This window comes from Ambystoma mexicanum, chromosome 9 (assembly GCF_040938575.1).
Source record: "Ambystoma mexicanum isolate Mex_15411 chromosome 9, UKY_AmexF1_1, whole genome shotgun sequence".
Taxonomy (NCBI): domain Eukaryota; kingdom Metazoa; phylum Chordata; class Amphibia; order Caudata; family Ambystomatidae; genus Ambystoma; species Ambystoma mexicanum.
In genome coordinates this window covers 1,172,951,021-1,172,978,515 of record NC_090931.1, presented here as the reverse complement: position 1 = coordinate 1,172,978,515, position 27,495 = coordinate 1,172,951,021, and the positions used below count along the sequence as shown (strand labels likewise).

The following is a 27,495-nucleotide window of genomic DNA, read 5'->3' as shown; positions in this document are numbered from 1 at the left end:
ATCTGAGGCTTAAAGTTGTTTAGACGAAGCCTTGGCTTGCAAGTGTTATTTCTTATTAATTCTATAGCTTCGCTGTTGCGGAAATCTCTTCAGTAAAGAGTTTGGACCTGGTGGTCGAGTATGACGGAACAGAACGAGCCCCTGTTCCTTCATACTAGACCACCAGGTCCAAACTCTTTACTGAAGAGATTTCCGCAACAGCGAAGCTATAGAATTAATAAGAAATAACACTTGCAAGCCAAGGCTTCGTCTAAACAACTTTAAGCCTCAGATGAAGAGCAAGAATCGCTCGAAACACGTGTCAGGCTGTTTTCAAACCACAATAAACCTGCGACTGTAGCAATTTGTAGTATCATTTTGTGTCAGCGCAGCAAGACTGGAAAAACCCCCTTTCCTTGTCTCGTATTTCACAGTGGTATAGCTGGGCAAGGTATCCTCAACATCCAGTCCACTGCAGCCCCCCGCTTACCTAATTTATGGTGCAAGCGCATCGTTCTACTCTTGGTTTGTTTTGCCCACCCACTTCTCCAGTCATCCTCAACCTACCCAAGCATTCACACATCATCCCCGCTCTTGCCTAGCTTTACTGGCTTTCCTTGTCGCAGAGGATTATCTTCATAGGACTTTGCTTTGTATTCAAAGGCATCCACCACAAAACTGCATTTACCTTAATGACAAACTCAAATACATCACACACACAAACGCCAGAAAAGCCGGCCAACAGCTTCAACACATTCAACTCTGCAACCTCACATGCACACAAAAAATAAGGATTTTCCCACTGGTCACCCAGGGCATGGAGCACCCTATCCCCTTCACACACACACACTGCATCCTCCATCACTACTCTCAGAAGGAGCATGAAAACAATACTGTTTCCCTAAACCTAGCTCTGCTCTCCACCACCACTACTATCACTTGTCTACCCTAATCTTACTGTCCTTTCCTGAAAACATTGTGTAACTTGTTTTTTGAACTCCCACCTTTTCAATAATTGAACCTTGTAAGGCGCGCCAAGACCCCCTGGGTAGGGCAAGTGCTATACAAAGATTCAAATAAATAAATATTCCACTCTCAGCTGAGGTCATCAGAGGGATGCATCTTAATTCAGACCTGAGCAGATCGATTGTTATGAGTGAACAGAAAATACTTCAATTTTTACATTTAAGTAGAAATTATGAAAAACTGAAAATCAGTCTCCAAGAACGATTTGATTTTAGGGAGAGGACAGTTTAATGTTACACTTAAATTACACAATCACTACTCCAAGTACTTTTGTTTGTTTATTTGTTATTTGTAAAGCGCACCCCGCCCTCAGGCATCTTGGCACTGAGCTAAGAATATGGTTACAGTTACAGTAAATGCAGTACAGTGAATTATCGCCCAGGTATACAATAGTCCAGGTAGGTGCATGAAAAACGTCTTGTGCCAGGGCATACATTGCATACATATTAGGCCATAGTATGTATACGACAGGTAAAAGAGACAAATAGGTGGTTTACCAGCGTGGCGCCTGCCCCATGTTGCAGGGAGGCGACACAAACAAGTACAATAGTCAAATAAAGGGTTTACCAGCGTGGCGCCTGCCCCATGTTGCAGGGAGGCGACACAAACAAGTACAATAGTCAAATAAAGGGTTTACCAGCGTGGCGCCTGCCCCATGTTGCAGGGAGGCGACACAAACAAGTACAATAGTCAAATAAAGGGTTTACCAGCGTGGCGCCTGCCCCATGTTGCAGGGAGGCGACACAAACAAGTACAATAGTCAAATAAAGGGTTTACCAGCGTGGCGCCTGCCCCATGTTGCAGGGAGGCGACACAAACAAGTACAATAGTCAAATAAAGGGTTTACCAGCGTGGCGCCTGCCCCATGTTGCAGGGAGGCGACACAAACAAGTACAATAGTCAAATAAAGGGTTTACCAGCGTGGCGCCTGCCCCATGTTGCAGGGAGGCGACACAAACAAGTACAATAGTCAAATAAAGGGTTTACCAGCGTGGCGCCTGCCCCATGTTGCAGGGAGGCGACACAAACAAGTACAATAGTCAAATAAAGGGTTTACCAGCGTGGCGCCTGCCCCATGTTGAAGGTAGATCTTCATTGTCTGTAATTTGGCAAAACATGCAAGTGTTCAATTAATCAAATAAAATCTACACCAGTGTAGAACATCACATTACGAATGATCTTGTGTCAGTGGGTGTATTACAGCGTCTCAGGTGGTATTTGGACATTTGCTAAATCTCTCCCAGATTCCTTTTTTTTTCTTTTTCATCAGGATTGTTTAACTTGTACGCTCCTTACTCGTGTCCCATTGCTGAATATGGTGTGAGTTGAATTTGCATCCCATTCACACAATCTGTCAGCTTCACAACCTTAGCGCAATGAGCAATACAACATATAGTTTACTTATTGTGCGCCATGCTCTGTGCTGTTAAACATCTGGAGTGACTAGGCTCGTTGCTCTTCTTCCACCAATGCCACTGTGCAGCAGGAACAGTACAACACACTGAACTAAGTGCATTTGTGTAAGCAGGTTTTTATTTTTTGAGCGATCATACTTTAAATGTTAGATGGCAAGCTTTTAAATAGCATTCATGTTTGAAATTGATCAACGGTTTTCCTAGACAAATGGTAATCTTTTTTGGTTGCGATTCAGAGGCAACCAATGTAATGTAATGTGAAAAGGCTACAGATCGATTAGTTCATTATTTTTGCCACTACTTTGTGAAGGGAATTATATTTAAATGTTATTTTTTATTATTTGCTATCAAGTATTGTGTGCTCTGTTTTTTTGCAGCCTGCTCCATGCAAGATAGCCTAGTTACTTCTGAGCGTATAAGGCAAGATAATGGTCGGAATATTTGATTGGTGCGCAATGAATATAAAAAAGAATAGGGTTCATATTTAAGATATGCCTTCTAACAGAAAATAACGTTTTTGCAGGGTGAGCACACGCTGAGGACAGAAGACATCCTTTCGGTGATTGAGCGGGAGGGAGAGTCCATAGCCGTGATTCTGTTCAGTGGTGTGCAGTATTACACTGGCCAATTCTTCAACATGCCAAAAATCACAGAGGCTGGTCAGAAAAAGGTATGTTTTAATTCAACATGTTCCTGTGAGATGAAAACCTCGCCACGGATCGTAACTTGTGAGCATGGTGTGGACACACTCTTCTGGAAAAGCTTTGCAAATGTTTCCTCAAGCCGAGCATTAGAGTCACGCATGCGCAGCATGCATTTGCTTGCCAGCTGCTGCTACCATTACACTTTCCACTCTGTCAGCACGGCAGAGGCGCTCCCGGCGGAGCTGACTGAAATCTTACCCAGCTGCGGTCTTCAAGAGACAAGCGCGAGACAGAGTGCACCACCTTCCATTTGTGATTAGTCGGCGCTAATCCCACCCCAGAGGAATGCACGCCCCTACGGCAGCCAATCGGTGCACTTGACCCCGGTTCCCCAGACATTGCATGTTAAGAGCTCGTTTTTAATCTTGGTAAGTGTTTAACAAACCGCGCGAGATCATCCCCACTTCAATCACACCAGGTTTGAAGTACGATCGTCTAAAGATCTTTAGAAGAGTGGTCCGCCACAATTGACGGGAAAGTGCTACAGTTGCGATTGAAGTCATCATACGCGCGTCGATTAAGAACGTGTTGAGAACATGAACATTAGACAGATGTACGTAAGGAAAGCCACTACTCAATTTCTGTTGGCATTGCAGACTCCCGGTAAAGTCCAGACCTGTAACCTTATGCCAGGGTCAGCGTAATAGGAACGTTGCACCTTTTGCGATTCGTGTTTAATCGCATCTGTTGCAATGTACCCCTACTCTCTCACTCTTTTGTTTTTTCGCAAACAGTTTTACGTTGTAAAAACATTCTATTGTCAACAGGGACAATACTAAATAAACGTTACTTTTTTGTCTAAGCATCTTCATACATGTCTATTATTAATGAGGGCCAAAGGCCCCTGGCAGACCCTTTACAAAGCCAACGCTTCCTTTGCCTGATTGTATGTCTATCGCTGCCCTTTCTGGGGTAGTACCCAGGGCAGTTTCTAACCAACTTGGTGCACAGGACTCAAAATCAGAATGCGCCCCCCTGCCCCTTCCACTGACGCACGTCACTCCCAAACTACACCTTTGTCAGCGACAAAACCACTCCCCAATAAGAATGAATAATTGCTATACAAATGAAGCTGGTTTCATTACATTGTAATTCAAGTACTTTACAGAAGAATTCTAATGCGAAAACACAGCTGTTGCTGCCCAAGTAAATGTTTTTTTCTGTCACCTGCTCTCAGTGAAGGCCATGCCTGAATGCATTTTCAAACTGTCCGTACTGGCACACTGTGGTGTGACCAGCCTATCAAGGTCTGAGGGACCATTTCCCATTGGCCCTGTGTTGCAAGTGTTCTGTTCGTACCACCTCACTTGTATTTCACAAAGGGCAATACTAGACTAACCATATGAATTATTTTCTGATAGAAGGTAGACAGTCCAAGATAAGGGCTGGGTCTCAGTGTGAGCATGCCCAACCCCAATACATAAACATCTTTAGGGATTTATATATACAGACAGGACATGATACCGCACAAGTAAAACCCAATAAACAATGCACTGACAGGCTACACAGAAAGAAGTGTACCTCTTGCAAACTTTAGCCTCACCAGTAATAAGCAGATGAAGCATTTTATACAAACAAATTGTTTCAAATGCATGGTAAAGGGGCCACAGTTCCTCAGCCACTACTCCCTCACTATGACCCAGGCCTCAGGGGTTATTTCGTCAACAAAAGAGCAGGCCCATGCGTTATCCAACATAACTGGTATTATTATCTTTTTTTAGTTCTGGCGTTCAGCTAGTGAAAATCATTGTGTGGCAGCGTAGAAGGGGTGTTTGGTCTAGTGGATGTAAAATTTGAGGCAACATATTTTATTGCCTAATGTGTTAAGTGTGGGCACAGTATGGCATGCTCATCAGAGCAACATACACAAAACATTCCACTGTGCTATTGTATGGAAATTGGACACCTCAGACAAAAACAGGTATATGCAGATACTTTTTATGGGAGGGCAAAAGGGGCACTTGCCCAGGGCCCCCACCTTGGAGGGGGGCCCACAAGGCTGCCTGATCTAAAAAAAAAAGATTCCTTTGTTCACCAGACTTTAATAGCACACACAATGATATTTTACCTCAATCAATTCAGCATGTAATGCTTTCTGTTTTCATTGTGGTATATATAGTTTGTGTGTTTATTGTGGCACAACTCCTGTAGCATTCTTTCCTTCCTGTGGGAATTATGTTTTTTATGTGCAATAGCCACATTCGAAATGCATACTGGTAAATTGAGTGCCACAATGGTTCAGAAGTTAGCTCAGTGTGTTAAGCACTCATTGCAGTGATATGTGTTCCTATGCAAGATTAGAATAGCACATTCCTGTAAGGCTGGCTGAGCCTTTCCTATGTCTGAGGTTTATAAACCTGCCCACATATGTGCTTGGTCTTGCAGCACAACATGTGCTATTATCGGCAACATACCTGCACCAGATAGGGGTTGCTATAAAAACAAACATGTCATCCTCATGGTGAAGGTCTAGAAATTGGTGTGCTTAGATGGGGTGTTGTAAAACCTAGGCAATCGCCTGCAACGATGACCATAAACTGTTAGTCCAAGAGATGAATAAGTATCAGAATTTGGAACAAAAACATTCATGCTTGTATCCTGGCTTTGCCAGCAGACAATACAGTGATCCTGCGCAATCATCTTATATCTAGTACATTATTGTACTGTCTTCTGTGAGGTATGCCTCGTCGCATGCTGGTGGCATCATTTAGCCCATTACTTGATCTTTCTTCTTATGTAGGCCATTTGAGTGGAAGGGGTGGTAGATAGAAGGGAGCAGACCTTACGGTGAAGGGCTCGGGCAAGCATATTTTAAAGTCTACTCATTTGACACAAAAAAATGCTTTGCCTTTTTGTAAGAGCCAAAGGTTTTTCTGCACGTTTATAAATGACAATTTGACAAACCAGTGTTTTTGAAGTATGTAAAGCTTTATAATACAAAAGACCAACCCAGATTAAATCTGTTAAATCACACTGATTGGTATGCTGGTACTTATATGTCTCTCTTGATGATGGAGAGAATGAAGCTAGAATCATTCTGTGTCACACCCTTCTATAATATTTTGTTTTTAAAAATTGTCATGTTTGGTAATGTGATTGGTGTACTTTCCAAGTCAGTTTTATAAAATTAGATTATTTTAGTTCATGGTAAGAACTGGTAATGAAGGTGTTCAAATGCAGACTTTGCAAAGTTAGCACAAATCCCAGATTCACCCCTTAACCAATGTGTGATCCTGGGCATCTCATTTAATCTTGTATTGCCTAACCTCTCAAAATTGTCAGTCCCTAAACCTTTCAGAATTGTCAGCCCCTCAGAGAGATTTCCTTCTCACGGTATGATCTTCAAAACAGCCTCACTCATGGTTTCACTGGCTATAGTGTTGCTTCCACTATAATAGTAAGCATTCATATATTGCACACAACAGGCACTTTATTATTTTGATCTCTAATGACAACACTATTTGAAAACTATGTTCCACTTTATCTCAGTCTGTCTGGATACAGGCACCTTCCTGGTAGCTTCTAATCTACATCCACTATCCATGCTATGGTATGTGTAGCTTTCTCCCTCCTACCAATTGGTCTGCTCTATCCATGCTTGAGCACATTTGCATTCTGTGAGGCAGCAAATGTGAGAGCTCTGTCTATTCTGGGTTACATGTACCTTTTACATACAGTCCTGCATTAATACTACAGGATGCTTAACTTCCTGGATTCTGTTGATATAAAGGATCCTGTATCTATGCTAGAACAGAAGTAACCTCTTTGTAGACTGATAAACACGTATCATTTGAAGGCCAACATTATGAGTCTAATTAGAGCAAGAATGAAGAGGGTAGGGGGACTTAAAGCGGGTAAACATCCTTATGTTTAATGCTGTGAGGCAGCATATCAACCAATGGGTTGTGATTGCGGTGGGGGAAGGGGCAGGTCAGATATTCCTGATCACTAAATTCCTTTGGTTTGGTGGAGGGGGGCCCCAAACAAGTCTGTGCCCAGGGCCCCAAAAGTGCTTAAGATGGCCCTGGGTATATGTGCTGTTACATAAGGGAGCACCCCATAGACGCTATTAAACAACATGGTGGTGACTTGTGCAGCACACTAACCATGCTGAACACATATCACTGCATTGATTTTCTATGGACTGATGTCTGAATGGTGACACACAATGAACTCTGCTTTCCTAATGAAGGTGCCAAGTCACATTGAGGTGCCATTTGGAGTGTGCGCTAGGACGTGGTTGGCTTGTTTAGAAAATTAAAAGACCTTTGATGCTAAGCTCATGCATTTAGCCCATGTCCCAAAGCAGCCATTTGAATATTTAAACAATACAATTCTAGTTAATCTTCTCAGGGATGCACCATATATAACTAAAAAGTAATATGGTAATATGGTGTGTCAAATAAAGAGACATGACAATAAAGAAAATAGCTTAAAACATTTCTGTGTGGCAAGTTAATTGTCCTTGAAGAATGCATAGGTTTGGTCAGCTGACTGATACTTGTGCTGGCCTGGTGAATAAAAATGCCCCATGTTCAGTTCCTAAAACTGATATGTTAGGCACATACTGGGTAAAAACAATGGTGTGTTAAGTGAGCCATCACTTTTAAATGGACCAACTTGAAAGGCTGTCAGCACACGGAATGAGGGGCATTGGGGATGTGACTCCAGTGCTCTCACATGCTGCGTTTGAAATGTGCATTCCTTTGTTTGCATATTCCAAATGCATCGCAGTGATCTCGGTAGAGAGCAGCCAGCCACACATTGCAGAGGAGCACTCACGGAACAGCAGGCTGCTTAAACTGTTGTCGGGCAAGCTCAGAAGCAGTTTTCTGTGTGGGCCCCTTACTGCACCCTCCTCCTGAGCAAATTAGCTCTGTGCCCCAGGCCATCGCCCGCTCTGCACGGGCCAAGAAACAGGGCTGGTGGTTCCACATAGTCCTTGTTAGCCCCATGTACTTGCTTTTTTTTTGTCAGTCCTTGGACAGATCCATGGAACCCGCTCTCAGAAGAAATATGCATTGCGATCTTGGCGGTGTGGGAAGGAGGGCGGGGGTTGGTGACATTGGTGGGTGTGAGGCCGATTACAGAGCAGATGAACATGCCAAATCTATTGTCAATCTGTGGGATGGAGCATTTCCAGGGTGTGTGCCAGCCCTGTAAGGCAACATCTGACCTCATGTGGAGGATGCTGTTAGAAGTCAGCAGGTGCATGGGCACACAAAGCGAGAGTCTGGTTGCCATGCAACGTGTCTTCGTGCACCAGAGGAATGCATTTAAAGCAGGCACAGTGAATTATGTTCCCTGATGATTCCTGGGAGTGTTTTGGGGATTGTGCCTGCATTCTGCTTGCAACTCCTGAAAGGGCGCGTTCAAAATCGCCTGACAGACACAAGAAACACTAACAAATGTAAAGGCATTACTCTGACTATCTCTGAGCCTGTTCCTGCAACCCATTGCAATTAGATTCAGACCTTGATGAAAACTTGTTGACATGGCCATGGCAAAACATTGACCCCAGCCCCTGGTGCACAGTGAGCATACCTCAAGAAAGAAGTACCTGAGATAGGGTTAGATGCACCCTGGAGTGAACAGGAGGACGATGTGATAGAAAGTGGAAATAATTATATTTCCAGGGATATGATGACAGATTCTGAGATTAACATGGATCATGCTTTATTGGTGCCTCCCAAAAATGTGGAACTGTATTTCAGGAGCACCACAGAAGCCCTATCTGTACACGCTTTATTATAATCACATTTAGCTTTAATCAGTTCTCTTAGTGGATGTTCTGAGTGAGCTCTTGCATGCTGAAATACAAAGGCTTTAATCTCCCTAACTTTTGTCCAAGTGACCACCTGTTCTTTGCTGCTACATAGATTATGACGTGTCCCCTGAGAGTAGATTTATAAGTGTAGTGTGCCATAATAAATTAGGAGCCCAGTAAGGAAGAACACATCCATTGTGAATTGGTGTACAAACTCTGAATTCTCATATTTCGATCAACTACATGTTTAGCAACCACTTACCATTCCTGGATGTGCTACAGCCCCAATCTAAGGCTGTCATTTCTGGGGCGTGGTCCAATATTACTATGGGTGATGTTTCTACCGTGTAAACTCTCTTTGTTAAGCCTCTACTCAGAAAAAACACAAGCAATCCTTGAACGTATACTCCAGCACCAAAGGATTGCACAGTCACCACAAATCCTCTAAATGTGTGTAGCGTACAACCTGTTCCTATCCTTTATGGGGTCAATCGGAAGACTACAGCCCCCCACTATATCACATTTGGGGTGTTCAACTTTTGGACCATCATGTTCATGTTGTGCCAGTATTCCGTATCTGCTTGGTTGGGGGCATAGATGTTCAGTAAAGTTACTGAGGATGTATTCACTGAGCACTCCACCAGTACCCATCTACTATTATCGCTTGCCCAGACACTCCCAATATGTACAGAAAGCTTCTTGTGAAAGAGAATGGCGACCCCTTTTGGGGCGTTTGGCCTCCTATACGCACACACGCCTACTGACCCATTGATTCTTCTGCCTAGCCGCTTCTTGTATTGAGAAGTGTGTCTCTTGGATAAGAAACACTTGGGCGTCCAGTTTCCTCAGGTGAGTTAAGCACTTGCTGCTTTTTAGTAAGGAATCAGAAGACTTTTACATTCCACATTATATTGCAGTGTTATAAAAGACGAATAAGACATGCATATTCCCTCATTTACTGGAATCCTTTCAGCCAGCCCGGCCACTCACCTGAGGAGAGTCTATACCTGCCCCCAAACCATCTCACATGGTACTTTCCCACCATATGTGTTTCACTATGATGAAAGAGAAGAACACGCAGAAACACAAGTGGGAAAGCATGGATAAATAAAATGAGGAAAACCATAAGGTGTAAATACAATACATGCTGCCAATACCAGCTGCCCAGCCTGTTGCCACCTCACAGCCCTACAAGCAAATGCTGCATGATCACAGCTACTCACAACATAGTAATTTAATGTTTTCATTTATAAAGCACTCAAAAACCCATAGGCAGATAGATGGTGTTACATGGGTCAAGTTACATATAGCCAGAGGGCAGTGAGAGGGCATACAAGTAGATTAAAAGTTACATACAGAGTAGGCAAGAACATGGATTGAAGAGAACTCCATATCTCTGAGTGCTGGCCAATCCCCAGTTCCAGAGGTGGTCTCTAGGGGAGGGGGTTAACCACAAGGACTGCATTGGCCCCATGTCCACTCCGCAAGATTCACATTACATAGGTACAGATATAGCAAGTTATTCTGAGCTTAATGGCCTTCCTGCTTTGTATGTTGACCAGCTTCCAAGTGATTGCTTTTCACCAGTATTCGCCTCTCGCCCAACTTCTTAGTTGAAGTCATACGGGACCTGGATTTGTCACATGCTTAACAGTCTGTTTGCAGCATGGTCCATGTTTTGAGTGACCCAGACTTTGTCCTGCCTGTGGGGCCCTTCCGGTACCTGTAGCGGGATAGCCTAACATCAAAATCTCATTGATGTCCCGTTTGGTGTAACATTGTAGTTGTCAATACGAAGTCCACACCATGCTTGATGTGGAGAAGAGAAGTATCCATCGGGAGGTCAGATGTCGCCTCTAAATAGAGCTGCAGTTCTTGTGGGTCTTCAAAGAACTTTTGATGCACCTGATGCTGTTTTAAAACTATTTTCCATATATAAAATGCGGCCGTCATCGTAACCATTGGTTCTCCCAGAAAAATCCTACTCTAAAATTGATTACAGTCCATTGCCTCCATCATATGCACAAAAGAACAATAACCAGCTATGTAGTTAGCATATAACTCAGAACAAACAGTTAAAATATGCAGTATAGGTTTACTTTTTCGTTGCATTATCTGGATAGTTGAGAAGAATAAGGAATACATTCCCAAGCTCCCAAGATTTCTTGCATAGGTTATTGGTTAAATCTTAAATGCAATATAAAATCAGTAATACCTTTATTTGTATATAGCAGTAAATATTTTTGGGGGTTTTGGATAACTGAAACCCTGGTTAATATTCTCAGAGAATTTAATCTTAGATACTAACTGATGGATTACTGTGCCTCTATGCCAATACATTGTTTTACTTTTTAATTCTCCAATGGTTGTAGACAAGATACAAGGTTATTTTATTTTAAAAGGATTATTGTTAAAAAATCGAGAATTTCCATTTCAAATTTTTGAAAGGATTTTGTTTTTGACTCTCATTCATTACCATAGAAGAAAAGCATGTGAATAGAGTTTCAGATTTCGTATTGGGGGTCCAATAATTTAAGATGAAACACTCCCTGATTCAGTCTCTGGGATGTTAGCAATATGGTTAACCCCAGCTCACAACTTATAGCCTCAACAAGGACACTGGGGTAACCCCAAATTAAATCTCCATAGTTTTCCCTCTAAGCGAAGTAAACATCTCATCTAACTTTCCACAAAAGGTTTGTGGCCATATAGAATTCCTGGGACACGGCAAGACTTAAATAATGTAACTAATGCAGCTACTGAGTAGCCACCATTATGAGATACAAAGGATTTGATTATGCAAATCTTTTTAGGTTCTTCGTTAAAACATAATCTCATAAAATCTCGATGTTTAATGTCAATATTTTGGTGCTTCCCTTCTTATCCAATGTGAATCTGATCAAATGCAAAAGAGTGACTATATTTTCCATTGTCACCATTCCTTTGCAAAATCCAGTTTGTATAATGGGCAGTATTTCCCTACCTTTAACCAAATGATTACATTTTTCAAGTGCGCACAATGAGAAAACCGTAGATATGCTATTTGTATATGCCAATAATCCATAATAACCGGCATTTGTACACAGTCCCTTCTTAAAGATTGGCATGAAAATGGAATTCTTCCATGACTGAAGATTTCTTCCAGTCCTGGCTATATTCACAAATAGACCATATAACATCAATCGATTTTTTTTTGTGTGTTACAATCTACCTTACCCATTAACAAGTTCTGCCTAAACAGATATGCAACATGCAACTTAGATCTAAGAACAGCATGGTCGCTCACAATAGAAAAGACTGGCGAATATTAAAAAACAGCTGTGCTGAGAGAATGGGATACACATATATAATCAATTTGAGATTTTTTATCTGCTCTTTTCCAGGTAAAGGATTCTCTTCTGTTTCATCTCTGGGTTAAGAAAATGTGTATCCCATCCATCCAGAAATGTTGCCATGGGGATGTTTTTGCCAAAAACGCTCTGAGATATGTCTGGATTGTTGAAGTTAGATTCACATCAAGTTGAATTCAAATCTCCAACTATCAAACTGTCCACTATCACTGTTAATCCAACAATTCAAGATCATGCCAACATAGTTTTGGATTGACCTAGTGCATTCCCATCCAGGGAGAACGGATATATTAATCACAAGCAATTTCAGGCGACGAACCAATCCAAAAACAGAGATTATAACTGAAAGGGTATTTTTTATGTGCCACTTTGGCATGTAGTCAGTAGGGTTCAAGTGGCAATGACAGCAATCAGCAGATCACCGGAAGGTCTGCCAAGGTACTTAATTGTTGCCAATCTCTGTGTTAACACACAATCGATAATGGGCTACCCCGTCTTTTATCTATCAAAAGGATGGTAAGCAGAAACTCACGGCCTTCTAATTGCAAAAAGGAGCAATATCCCTGGGAGTTCAAAGCTAACAATCTGACCTCAGAGGCAAAAACGAAATCCAAGGGCTCAACCACTATTCAATTATAATCAAGCCTTTCGTCCCTCTGAGCTCCTTGTGTTAAAGTAGGTTTACTTGCTTGCAGAGGCTTGATGGACAGGCAACAACATCACATAGCAGCTTGGCAAGGATGATGACCCAGTGCAGTTTTGGTTATCATAGCAGTCTGCGTGAAAAGCAACACCTGTCCATATAAACATTTACATCCTAAATTGCCCTCCAGCTAGCATATACTACAAGCTGATTTTTTGATTTGCTGGCACTATTCTCGCTGATCACAGAGGACTCTTAAGCGGATGTCAAAAAAGTGATATTATTTACGATGGATCAGCACCATATCTCACTCAAATATGGCAAGACACCATTGCCTTTTCAAGCAGAGTGCCAGGTTCCTCAAGGTCAACAGCAGATCATAGTTAAGGCAGAGATGCCCTGCTGTGTCTCAGAGGACAGGGCAGCCAGGGCAACGGATGGTAAAGTGGTGGTTACTTCACTTTCCATTGATACAACTGGCTTGGGTTCTCTATATTAAATTGTATTATAGTCCTAACAGATGGTGGGGGCAGAGCCTACATTTTTATATTTCTCCTTTCTCAGAGGGACACAAGCACGCAATCAATAGGTGTGTCTCTCCTGTTAGGAGGTTGGGGGCTCAGACAGACATTTTTCAGCTCTCTTGTCTCTCAGGGTTGAGGGAATAAACTATATGTTTTTGCTATCCTATCTCACAGAGGTGGGGAACAGTCTGATCTTATTTATCTCTTTTGTCTCGCAGTGGTGTAGGAGAAAACTGCATTTTTACATGTTTTCTGTCTTGCAGTGATGATGACACATACACATGATTTAATCTCCTATCTCTCACAGGAGTGGGGATACAGCCAGCATGTTTACATCTCACCTGTCTTGCAGTAGTGGGGGAATAGCCCGATTTTGTATTTATTTCAAAGAACTTTGATGCACCTGATGCAGTAGTGATTACCATTTTAGCTGAAGCCAAGAGTCCAAACTGTACCTCTCTTTATTGTAACTCAGACCATTCTAAGGAACTGTTTCGTTATGTTCACAGCAAGTTTTAAAATATCCTGGATAATATGAACTTGGTGGCCGTCATAAACCAGCTTGTCTTGCTTTTTCCTCACTGCCTATAGAAACTGGACCACTTGGTTATATCGAAGCAAGCACACTATTAAGGGTCTTGGTTTCTTGTGCTGGTTTCTCACTTCAGTGCGCACTCTGTGTGCCCTTTGGATTTCTTGACAGGGTGCAGAGCTGAGCTGGACTGCTTGAGGGATAAACTTTTCCATCCACTGGATAGGGTCTGAACCTTCTGCTTTTTCAGGGATCCTGAAGACCCTGATGTTGTTCTATCAGTTTTTGTATTCCAGCTGTGAGACTGCTGACTCTAGTTCACCCACTCTGCCCTGGATGTGCTCCAGTCCTTCCATTCTCTCTTCTCCTCTGCATGCTCCACAAAAGCTCCCATGTCTTTCCTGAAGAATTTAATTTTGTCCTGGACATCTTTGATTTGCTTGTCTATGGAGGACACTGTGTTTGTATGGATGCCAATTCAGACATAATTATGCTTATGCTTGGGGGCGACTCCTTGTTGGCTTTGAATTTCAGTGCCCTCTTTGAAGTCATAACTCAACCAATGTGCCCATTACCAGATGGGGGGCTTAATAGAGAGGTCTACTCACTTGCTGCTTTACTCTTTTGCCGACCCTACTGGCAGGTATTTTGAAACACACATCCGGGGTTGATGATCATGTGAAATGTGAAAAGTCTCAGCGATGAGGGCTACTTGCACAGAAATGCAGGGCTGGTGCTGAGTCAGTTAACAGCAGGCAACTGACATTGAAGTTCACTGCAGTGCTTGCACTTATTTGGATTGGAGTTGATGGACTCTCTTTTTGATCTTGCAATGATGTGGAACACAAATGCACATCTAAAACTAATAAAAGGGCAGGAATGCTGGTTCCAACTATGCAAATAGATTAGGATGGCCTATGTCCTGCACCTAAGCCAGTCTGTTCCAAAATGGCTGCTGGCCCAGGGACAGTCTAGGCAGCTGGGGACACTGAAAAGGGACAAGGTCCTCTCATGAGTCCTCTACATCTCATGCTCCCTAACACCACCTGGCTTATACACAAGGCAGGCCACGATCCAGAGCTCCCTGCATCAGGGGGCTCTTCCTCCACTGTGCTTATTCTGTCAGTTCTTACCTGGATGGGGTTACCAGCAGACAGCAGTGTGATGCTCCATAAAGCACAACTTCACTTCTCCCAGCAGTCTCCCATCTGAGGCCATGCACCTCAGGCAGTTCCTCCAGGCTCTCCAATTCCCGCCGCCACCTGGCTCTCTCCACACTCACTCTCAAGGTTCTTACTCAGATTAGATGCTCAAAGGGCCGCAGTGTTATAATCTGGGAAGCACCACTTCTCCCTGTCGTCTGGTATATCAAGTCATGCGCTGAGGCCCATTCCTACATGCTCTCCATTCATCACCAGCACCAATCCGCTCACACTGGTCTCTGGAGTCTATGGCAAAAATCCGGGTAAGCAGGAGTTATCTGAAACACACACTCTTTAATATTTAGTGGATACGGTGCACAGAGCTAAGTGGTCAAGAGGCCATCTTGCAGGCAGCCAGCATTGCCTCTCTGTATGCAACATATTCATGGTAGGTGCTGCCACACAGAGTCAGACATAAGGCAGAAAGTGGTACAGATGATGTAAAAGTAGCTAACTGCCGCCCAGCAACTAGCATTGAGCATTATCTTAGTATCCAATGGCTCCAATGTCCTTGTTAAACGAAGGCTCAGGGAAACACAATGCATGTGCCATGGTTTGCACATATACCCTACCTTGTAGTGACACATTTTTTCAGTGATTGCTACCCTGTCCATGATATGCTTGATACAGCACACAAGATCTGCTCTCCTTTTAGTTACTCATACATTTTGAGAGTTTATTTGAGTGTGTAAATCACTAAAATCAGATGGATGCAATCAGGGATTCAGCTCACTACTATTAATTGACCTCTCTGCAGCGTTTGACTTAGTAGACCACAACAAACTTTACCTAACATTAACCAACAACTTCCATTTCTCCAGAAAAGCTACAGCCTGGATTAAATCATTCCTTGCAGACCGCTCATCTAGAGTAGCCATAGATGAAGTAGCAGCAGACCCTATGGCAGTCCCACTGTGAGTCCAAAGATCCTGCATCTCTCCCACACTACACAACGTGTACACTAAATTACTCTTTGCAGCTCTATATGCAATGTGAGTAATTTATACCAATTTTGCCGACAACACACAAATACTCTTACCAATTACAGGCAACCTTGAACAGGACACCATCCGGGTAAATAAAATGCACTCCATGATCCAGAATTGGATGTCAATAACAACCTCTGTCTAAATGTGGAAAAAACAGAGATCTCATAGTAGGCTCCCCCTCAAAGTTAGTAAACTCTGCCCACATAGTCATAGATGTCTCTCCCATTAAAATATCTAACCAAGTCAAAACCTTAGGTGTGTATCTCAATTCCAGCCTGACCATGTGCAAACATATCAGTACACTTGCATCATCTACAGCTTATACGGCTAAACTTATCACTCTAAGTCAGCCATTCCTCACTTCCCAAAACAGCATCACACTTGCCAGAGCACTGATTTTGGCCAAGATAGACTACTGTAACATACTTCTACTAGGCACCTCACAAAAAAACATGAATAAAATGCAACTCATACAGAATAAAGCCCTTAGAGCAGCACTAGACATAAAAAGAGGGAACACATATCGCAACACAGACGAGAGGCACACTGGCTACCCATTCAAGCCAGGATACTTCATAAAACTCTCACCTTAACACACAAATGTATATCGCCAATGCCCGCATTTATCTCAACCACTGTTTTACCTGCAAAATCACAACTAGAACACTTAGATCCAACACCCATACACACTTATTTATCCCCGGCTTGAACAATACCAGAACTGGAAGGGCCAGTTTTCCAGTAGCTGCTCCTAGTCTCTGGAACTCGCTCCCTGCCAACATGTCCAATGAGCCTTCCCAGACCAAATTTAAAAAAGTACTAAAAACTTTTTAACAAATTCTAAAAATTGATGTCATGGAATGATACTTAGCCTATCTTTGTAAATAAGTCTAGAACTCCACTGTAAGTCCTTTGACTGTTTCAACTGTGTGCATATTAGTTGATATATTTAGATATAACTAGTGACCATTAAGACTGTAAGATATAACCAGTAACCATTAAGACTGTAAGATGTATGTAACTAGATACCTGTTATGCTATGCAAGATGCAACTTTATGTTTATGTGCATCAATATGTAAGGACCAAGACAAAGGTTTCATGTAAATCCATGCCGTGATACCCCAGGATTTGGGCGTACAACAAATGCAATAAATAAAATTAAAATAAATAAATATGGTTACTCCAATTCATCATATTGTTAAACGCTAGTACTACTAACTGTATTGACATAAAGATTAAACAAAAACAGAGCCAACACACACTCTTGACTTACTACATTCAATATAAGGTAATGATGCTGTAAGTTTGCACTTGTTGCCCAATCTCATGTTAGTGGTGCGGAAAGGTTGTTATGTAGTGAAATTAACAGGTTTAGGAGTAGCCAAGGCAAACCAGCCATATGCAAAATATATCACAAGTTTTCCCAGTTCACATTATTGAATGCAGAACTAAAACAAAAAAAAAAAAACCCGGGGAGACTGGGCATCCATATCCCAGTCTCATATAACTTGTCCTAGTATGCAGTGGTGTGCCACCTATCTATGGTGAGGGGATAGTGAGATAGACTGGCCGTAAAATGCTTTCTGGGCACAGTTTTAATTAGACTCAGAAAAAAGCTACTGTGCATATGTTTTGAAGTAATAAATCTGTGTTATACTGGGATGTGAGCACAGCAAGAGTTTAGAATACATTTATTTCTACCTGCATAGCTGCTCAATTCTAAAACATGTACGTGTAGTCGCCAATACAAAGCAAAATCTGCAGCCACGTCTAATTTCCGCAGCTATAAAAGGTGCTGACTGAGGAAAAATAGATTTCTGTGAGTTTTATTTGTATGTTATTGGTTGTTGTTACTTTTCTAGTTCTGTAGCTGTCCCACGTGTTGAAAATGTGTCATCCATTTTAATCGTTTTATTTGTATATAGTCCTCTTTTTTTGGTATTAATTTTGGAAAGTATAAAAGCCACCATTTTCTGCAGTTTCATCCTTTTGAATGCAGAACTCTGCCTGTGTACATGGCAGGAGTGTGGGTGATGTGAAAGTAGGTGTTATTAAATATTTAATTGTTTGAAGGTTTATTTGGTGTTGTGGGTGTTATATTAATTATTGCTGTCTGATGGTGTTTATACACTTTTTTTCATCTACTTTGATTGTGTGGCACACATTTTATAATGTATTCTTTAACTTTCATAACATGGACCTTCAAAATTAGATTTGTCAATCAATGGAATTAATAAGTAGGGATTTCATTTTTATATTCATGTTGAAGGTTTATTTTATTGTATTTTTTGTAATGTTCATGCAGTTTCAGCTATGCAGTACCTTTACTGGCCGATTCATGGAATAATTAGCGCGGCACAAGTGGCCAAAAACGTGTGATTCGCAGTGGAATAGCGAAAATCACAGTGCAAGTGCGAAAATCGCACGAAAAGCAGCGTACATCGATTCATGGAAGGCCGTGCGTGAGAAAACCATCGGATGTGCGCTAAAAAAGTGCGCGGCACACGTTGTCGCACAGGCCATCTAACGGCATGCGCGAGGTCACAGTGAAAATCGCACAGGCCACAGCGAAAATCGCACATAGCGCGGCGCACACAACAAAAGTAGGCGGAACACGGGGCGTAACACTCGGAATGGGGAACAACTTGCCAAAATGTGGGCGTCACGGGGGAAGTACAGGGTGCAAGTGCGCGGAACACCCACACGCTCGCCTACAACACGTATTCATGGAATCGAATAGGGCGAAAAGCGCACGGTCAAACCAGCGCACAGGCACAAACACGACCGCCACAAGAAAGCAGGCGGTAGCGTCTCAGCGCCTGTAATAAAGGTGCGCCAACAAATAGCACCTATATACAGCCATGATGAATGTCCTATACTGTGGCCCGCCTTCCCCTACCTAGAGACCCTGAGTCGCAAAAAGGTTATATCCAAGGTAGCCTCATATAGTTTTTCAGCTACACATTCCACATCTAATTCACATAAATCTGTTGCTTTTCACTTGTCAATTTATTATTCAAAGAATGAGTATAAAAAAGACACCTAAACAGTATTAATGGGAACCTATGTATTTGCTGATTCCTATCTCTCATATCAAAAGATAGCTTTCGTGTACTAAATAACCCTTAGCTACCTTGTATCAATGTAAGTTATGTGAAACAGAGTGATTAACAAACCAAAGATACAATAGTGGATCATTCACTCTGGCCTAACACCTTCGAGGCACACATTAGAAGTTGGGCGCTCACAATACACTTTGACTCCCTCATACAAACATATGTCCACACACTCACAGTAATACACACTGTCCTTTCCCGTTACCTTTCACTATGGTCGTAGGCATTCTGAAAGGCCTGGTGAACCCTCACCAGTTAGATTGTTAGATTGTAAGTGACTAGCACAGTTTGTTTTAATACTGTTTAGGTGTCTTTTTTATACTCATTCTTTGAATAATAAATTGACAAGTGAAAAGCAACAGATTTATGTGAATTAGATGTGGAATGTGTAGCTGAAAAACTATATGAGGCTACCTTGGATATAACCTTTTTGCGACTCAGGGTCTCTAGGTAGGGGAAGGCGACCTATCACTCCTAGTTTTGCACGTTTCAGTCTCCCTTTGATAGTGCCGCCCCCCCGAAAACAAAAAACTGGGAGTACCCAATCTTATAATACTATACTGTGGCCCTCCAGGACAAATGATGTGCAAAGGGGTACCCACAAACACGGACACCCGCTGACTGAAAAATAACGTGTGCGTGTATTCCGGGGTGCGCGGGAAGTCCCACACACGATTTGGCTGGGTACGTGGATTTCAGGGGTGCGCGGGAAGTTCCACACGCGATTTGGCCGGGTACGTGCGCGGGAATTCACACACGCGATTTGGCTGGGTACGTGGATCTCAGGGGTGCGCGGGAAGTCTCACACGCGATTTGGGAGGGTACGTGGATTTCAGGGGTGCGCGGGAAGTTCCACACGCGATTTGGCCGGGTACGTGCGCGGGAATTTACACACACGATTTGGCTGGGTACGTGGATCTCAGCGGTGCGCGGGAAGTCCCACACGCGATTTGGCTGGGTATGTGGATCTCAGGGTGCGCGGGAAGTCTCACACGCGATTTGGCAGGGTACGTGGATTTCAGGGGTGCGCGGGAAGTTCCACACGCGATTTGGCCGGGTACGTGCGCGGGAATTTACACAAGCGATTTGGCTGGGTACGTGGATCTCAGGGGTGCGCGGGAAGTCCCACACGCAATTTGGCTGGGTACTTGGATCTCAGGGGTGCGCGGGAAGTCTCACACGCGATTTGGCAGGGTACGTGGATTCAGGGGTGCGCGGGAAGTCCCACACGCGATTTGGCTGGGTACGTGGATCTCAGGGGTGCGCGGGAAGTTACACACGCGATTTGGCCGGGTACGTGCGCAGGAATTTACACACGCGATTTGGCTGGGTACGTGGATCACAGGGGTGCGCGGGAAGTCTCACACGCGATTTGGCTGGGAACGTGTATTTCAGGGGTACGCGGGAAAATTGTACACACAATTTGGCTGTGTGCTCCCAGGTATTCCCTGTACACCCTCCACGGCCCCTGCAGGCAGCCGACACCACAGGGGACTACCCTGCACACCTGCTCATGTCACCCAGCACCCCCACCCCCCAGCAGTGCAGGGGCAGCCTCCACCAGGCCCCCACTCATGGCCACTATCACCCCCACCCCCCAGCAGTGCAGGGGCAGCACCACCAGGCCCCCACTCATGTCCAACTCATGTCTCCCACCACCCCCACCCCCCAGCCACCATGGGCATCCCCCACCAGGCCCCCACTCATGTCCCCCTGCAACCGCACCACCCAGCATCCAGGGGCACCCTCCACCAGGCCCCCACTCATGGCCCCTATCACCCCCACCCCCCAGCAGTGCAGGGGCAGCCTCCACCAGGCCCCCACTCATGTCTCCCACCACCCCCACCCCCAGCAGTGCAGGGGCAGCCTCCACCAGGCCCCCACTCATGTCTCCCACCACCCCCACCCCCCAGCCACCATGGGCATCCCCCACCAGGCCCCCACACATGTCTCCCACCCACCCCCACCCCCCAGCCACAATTTGCAGCCCCAACCAGGCATCCACTCATGTCTCCCACCACCCCCACCCCCCCAGCAGTGTGGGGCACCCTCCACCAGGCCACCACCCATGTCTCCCACCACCCCCACCCCCCAGCAGTGCAGGGACAGCACCACCAGGCCCCCACTCATGTCCAACTCATGTCTCCCACCACCCCCACCCCCCCAGCCACCATGGGCATCCCCCACCAGGCCCCCACTCATGGCCCCTATCACCCCCACCCCCCAGCAGTGCAGGGGCAGCCTCCACCAGGCCCCCACTCATGTCTCCCACCACCCCCACCCCCCAGCCACCATGGGCATCCCCCACCAGGCCCCCACTCATGTCTCCCACCACCCCCACCCCCCAGCAGTGCAGGGGCAGCACCACCAGGCCCCCACGCATGTCTCCCACCACCCCCACCCCCCAGCAGTGTGGGGCACCCTCCACCAGGCCCCCACTCATGGCCCCTATCACCCCCACCCCCCAGCAGTGCAGGGGCAGCCTCCACCAGGCCCCCACTCATGTCTCCCAACACCCCCACCCCCCAGCCACCATGGGCATCCCCCACCAGGCCCCCACTCATGTCCCCCTGCATCTCCACCCCCCAGAATCCAGGGGCACCCTCCACCAGGCCCCCACTCATGGCCCCTATCACCCCCACCCCCCAGCAGTGCAGGGGCAGCCTCCACCAGGCCCCCACCCATGTCTCCCACCACCCCCACCCCCCCAGCAGTGTGGGGCACCCTCCACCAGGCCCCCACTCATGTCTCCCACCACCCCCACCCCCCCAGCAGTGTGGGGGCATCCTCCACCAGGCCCCCACCCATGTCTCCCACCACCCCCACCCCCAGCAGTGCAGGGGCAGCACCACCAGGCCCCCACTCATGTCCAACTCATGTCTCCCACCACCCCCACCCCCCCAGCCACCATGGGCATCCCCCACCAGGCCCCCACTCATGGCCCCTATCACCCCCACCCCCCAGCAGTTCAGGGGCAGCCTCCACCAGGCCCCCACCCATGTCTCCCACCACCCCCACCACCCAGCTACCATGGGCAGCCCCCACCAGGCCCCCACTAATGTCTCCCACCACCCCCACCCCCCAGCAGTGTGGGGCACCCTCCACTAGGCCACCACTCATGTCCAACTCATGTCTCCCACCACCCCACCCCCCATCCACCATGGGCATCCCCCACCAGGCCCCCACTCATGTCCCCCTGCACCCCCACCCCCGAGCATCCAGGGGCACACTCCACCAGGCCCCCACTCATGCCCCCTATCACCCCCACCCCCCAGCAGTGCAGGGGCAGCACCACCAGGCCCCCACTCATGTCCAACTCATGTCTCCCACCACCCCCACCCCCCCAGCCACCATGGGCATCCCCCACCAGGCCCCCACTCATGTCCCCCTGCACCCCCACCCCCCAGCATCCAGGGGCACCCTCCACCAGGCCCCCACTCATGGCCCCTATCACCCCCACCCCCCAGCAGTGCAGGGGCAGCCTCCACCAGGCCCCCACTCATGTCTCCCACAACCCCCACCCCCCAGCAGTGTGGGGCACCCTCCACCAGGCCACCACCCATGTCTCCCACCACCCCCACCCCCCAGCAGTGCAGGGGCAGCACCACCAGGCCCCCACTCATGTCCAACTTATGTCTCCCACCACCCCCACCCCCCCCAGCCACCATGGGCATCCCCCACCAGGCCCCCACTCATGGCCCCTATCACCCCCACCCCCCAGCAGTGAAGGGGCAGCCTCCACCAGGCCCCCACTCATGTCTCCCACCACCCCCACCCCCCAGCCACCATGGGCATCCCCCACCAGGCCCCCACTCATGTCCCCCTGCACCCCCAAACCCCAGCATTCAGGGGAACCCTCCACCAGGCCCCCACTCATGTCCCCCTGCACCCCCACCCCCCAGCATCCAGGGGCACCCTCCACCAGACCCCCACTCATGGCCCCTATCACCCCACCCCCCAGTAGTGCAGGGGCAGCCTCCACCAGGCCCCCACCCATGTCTCCCACCACCCCCAACCCCCAGCAGTGTGGGGCACCCTCCACCAGGCCCCCACTCATGTCTCCCACCACCCCATCCCCCCAGCAGTGTGGGGCACCCTCCACCAGGCCCCCACCCATGTCTCCCACCACCCCCACCCCCCAGGAGTGCAGGGGCAGCACCACCAGGCCTCCACTCATGTCCAACTCATGTCTCCCACCACCCCCACCCCCCCAGCCACCATGGGCATCCCCCACCAGGCCCAAACTCATGTCACCCTGTACCCCCACCCCCCAGCAGTGCAGGGGCAGCACCACCAGGCCCCCACTCATGTCCAACTCATGTCTCCCACCACCCCCACCCACCCAGCCACCATGGGCATCCCACACCAGGCACCCACTCATGTCCCCCTGCACCCCAACCCCCCAGCATCCAGGGGCACCCTCCACCAGGCCCCCACTCATGGCCCCTATCACCCCCACCCCCCAGCAGTGCAGGGGCAGCCTCCACCAGGCCCCCACTCATGTCATCCACCACCCCCACCCCCCAGCCACCATTTGCATCCCACACCAGGCCCCCACGCATGTCTCCCACCACCCCCACCCCCCAGCAGTGTGGGGCACCCTCCACCAGGCCCCCACTCATGGCCCCTATCACCCCCACCCCCCAGCAGTGCAGGGGCAGCCTCCACCAGGCCCCCACTCATGTCTCCCACCACCCCCACCCCCCAGCCACCATGGGCATCCCCCACCAGGCCCCCACTCATGTCCCCCTGCATCTCCACCCCCCAGAATCCAGGGGCACCCTCCACCAGGCCCCCACTCATGGCCCCTATCACCCCCACCCCCCAGCAGTGCAGGGGCAGCCTCCACCAGGCCCCCACCCATGTCTCCCACCACCCCCACCCCCCCAGCAGTGTGGGGCACCCTCCACCAGGCCCCCACTCATGTCTCCCACCACCCCCACCCCCCCAGCAGTGTGGGGCATCCTCCACCAGGCCCCCACCCATGTCTCCCACCACCCCCACCCCCAGCAGTGCAGGGGCAGCACCACCAGGCCCCCACTCATGTCCAACTCATGTCTCCCACCACCCCCACCCCCCCAGCCACCATGGGCATCCCCCACCAGGCCCCCACTCATGGCCCCTATCACCCCCACCCCCCAGCAGTTCAGGGGCAGCCTCCACCAGGCCCCCACCCATGTCTCCCACCACCCCCACCACCCAGCTACCATGGGCAGCCCCCACCAGGCCCCCACTAATGTCTCCCACCACCCCCACCCCCCAGCAGTGTGGGGCACCCTCCACTAGGCCACCACTCATGTCCAACTCATGTCTCCCACCACCCCACCCCCCATCCACCATGGGCATCCCCCACCAGGCCCCCACTCATGTCCCCCTGCACCCCCACCCCCGAGCATCCAGGGGCACACTCCACCAGGCCCCCACTCATGCCCCCTATCACCCCCACCCCCCAGCAGTGCAGGGGCAGCACCACCAGGCCCCCACTCATGTCCAACTCATGTCTCCCACCACCCCCACCCCCCCAGCCACCATGGGCATCCCCCACCAGGCCCCCACTCATGTCCCCCTGCACCCCCACCCCCCAGCATCCAGGGGCACCCTCCACCAGGCCCCCACTCATGGCCCCTATCACCCCCACCCCCCAGCAGTGCAGGGGCAGCCTCCACCAGGCCCCCACTCATGTCTCCCACAACCCCCACCCCCCAGCAGTGTGGGGCACCCTCCACCAGGCCACCACCCATGTCTCCCACCACCCCCACCCCCCAGCAGTGCAGGGGCAGCACCACCAGGCCCCCACTCATGTCCAACTTATGTCTCCCACCACCCCCACCCCCCCAGCCACCATGGGCATCCCCCACCAGGCCCCCACTCATGGCCCCTATCACCCCCACCCCCCAGCAGTGCAGGGGCAGCCTCCACCAGGCCCCCACTCATGTCTCCCACCACCCCCACCCCCCAGCCACCATGGGCATCCCCCACCAGGCCCCCACTCATGTCCCCCTGCACCCCCAAACCCCAGCATTCAGGGGAACCCTCCACCAGGCCCCCACTCATGTCCCCCTGCACCCCCACCCCCCAGCATCCAGGGGCACCCTCCACCAGACCCCCACTCATGGCCCCTATCACCCCACCCCCCAGTAGTGCAGGGGCAGCCTCCACCAGGCCCCCACCCATGTCTCCCACCACCCCCAACCCCCAGCAGTGTGGGGCACCCTCCACCAGGCCCCCACTCATGTCTCCCACCACCCCCATCCCCCCAGCAGTGTGGGGCACCCTCCACCAGGCCCCCACCCATGTCTCCCACCACCCCCACCCCCCAGGAGTGCAGGGGCAGCACCACCAGGCCTCCACTCATGTCCAACTCATGTCTCCCACCACCCCCACCCCCCCAGCCACCATGGGCATCCCCCACCAGGCCCAAACTCATGTCACCCTGTACCCCCACCCCCCAGCAGTGCAGGGGCAGCACCACCAGGCCCCCACTCATGTCCAACTCATGTCTCCCACCACCCCCACCCACCCAGCCACCATGGGCATCCCACACCAGGCACCCACTCATGTCCCCCTGCACCCCAACCCCCCAGCATCCAGGGGCACCCTCCACCAGGCCCCCACTCATGGCCCCTATCACCCCCACCCCCCAGCAGTGCAGGGGCAGCCTCCACCAGGCCCCCACTCATGTCATCCACCACCCCCACCCCCCAGCCACCATTTGCATCCCACACCAGGCCCCCACTCATGTCTCCCACCCACCCCCACCCCCCAGCCACCATGGGCAGCCCCCACCAGGCCCCCACTCATGTCTCCCACCACCCCCACCCCCCAGCAGTGTGGGGCACCCTCCACCAGGCCACCACCCATGCCTCCCACCACCCCCATCCCCCAGCAGTGCAGGGGCAGCACCACCAGGTCCCCACTCATGTCCAACTCATGTCTCCCACCACCCCCACCCCCCCAGCCACCATGGGCATCCCCCACCAGGCCCCCACTCATGGCCCCTATCACCCCCACCCCCCAGCAGTGCAGGGGCAGCCTCCACCAGGCCCCCACTCATGTCTCCCACCACCCCCACCCCCCAGCCACCATGGGCATCCCCCACCAGTTCCCCACTCATGTCTCCCACCACCCCACCCCCCAGCAGTGCAGGGGCAGCACCACCAGGCCCCCACTCATGTCCCCTAAAGCAGTGTGGGGCACCCTCCACCAGGCCCCGACTCATGGCCCCTATCACCCCCACCCCCCAGCAGTGCAGGGGCAGCCTCCACCAGGCCCCCACTCATGTCTCCCACCACCCCCACGCCCCAGCCACCATGGGCATCCCCCACCAGGCCCCCACACATGTCTCCCACCCACCCCCACCCCCCAGCCACAATGGGCAGCCCCCACCAGGCCCCCACTCATGTCTCCCACCACCCCCACCCCCCCCAGCAGTGTGGGGCACCCTCCACCAGGCCACCACCCATGTCTCCCACCACCCCCACCCCCCAGCAGTGCAGGGGCAGCACCACCAGGCCCCCACACATGTCCTACTCATGTCTCCCACCACCCCCACCCCCCCAGCCACCATGGGCATCCCCCACCACGCCCCCACTCATGGCCCCTATCACCCCCACCCCCCAGCAGTGCAGGGGCAGCCTCCACCAGGCCCCCACTCATGTCTCCCACCACCCCCACCCCCCAGCCACCATGGGCATCCCCCACCAGGCCCCCACTTATGTCTCCCACCACCCCCACCCCCCAGCAGTGCAGGGGCAGCACTACCAGGCCCCCACTCATGTCTCCCACCACCCCCACCCCCCAGCAGTGTGGGACACCCTCCACCATGCCCCCACTCATGGCCCCTATCACCCCCACCCCCCAGCAGTGCAGGGGCAGCCTCCACCAGACCCCCACTCATGTCTCCCACCACCCCCACCCCCTAGCCACCATGGGCATCCCCCACAAGGCCCCCACTCATGTCACCCTGCATCCCCACCCCCCAGAATCCAGGGGCACCCTCCACCAGGCCCCCACTCATGCCCCTATCACCCCCACCCCCCAGCAGTGCAGGGGCAGCCTCCACCAGGCCCCCACCCATGTCTCCCACCACCCCCACCCCCCCAGCAGTGTGGGCACCCTCCACCAGGCCCCCACTCATGTCTCCCACCACCCCCACCCCCCCAGCAGTGTGGGGCATCCTCCACCAGGCCCCCACCCATGGCTCCCACCACCCCCAGCAGTGCAGGGGCAGCACCACCAGGCCCCCAC

The 27,495-nt window shown here is 49.7% G+C and overlaps 1 protein-coding gene across 1 annotated transcript in view; it reads left to right on the top strand.

The window, feature by feature from the left end:
* The window catches only part of KYNU (kynureninase), a 1,315,291-nt gene that overhangs the window by 797,866 nt on the left and 489,930 nt on the right, over positions 1-27,495 (top strand). The window contains exon 8 of the mRNA XM_069617389.1: positions 2,944-3,090. Within this exon, the coding sequence (XP_069473490.1) occupies positions 2,944-3,090 (147 nt within the window). The remainder of the gene's footprint in view (positions 1-2,943; positions 3,091-27,495) is intronic.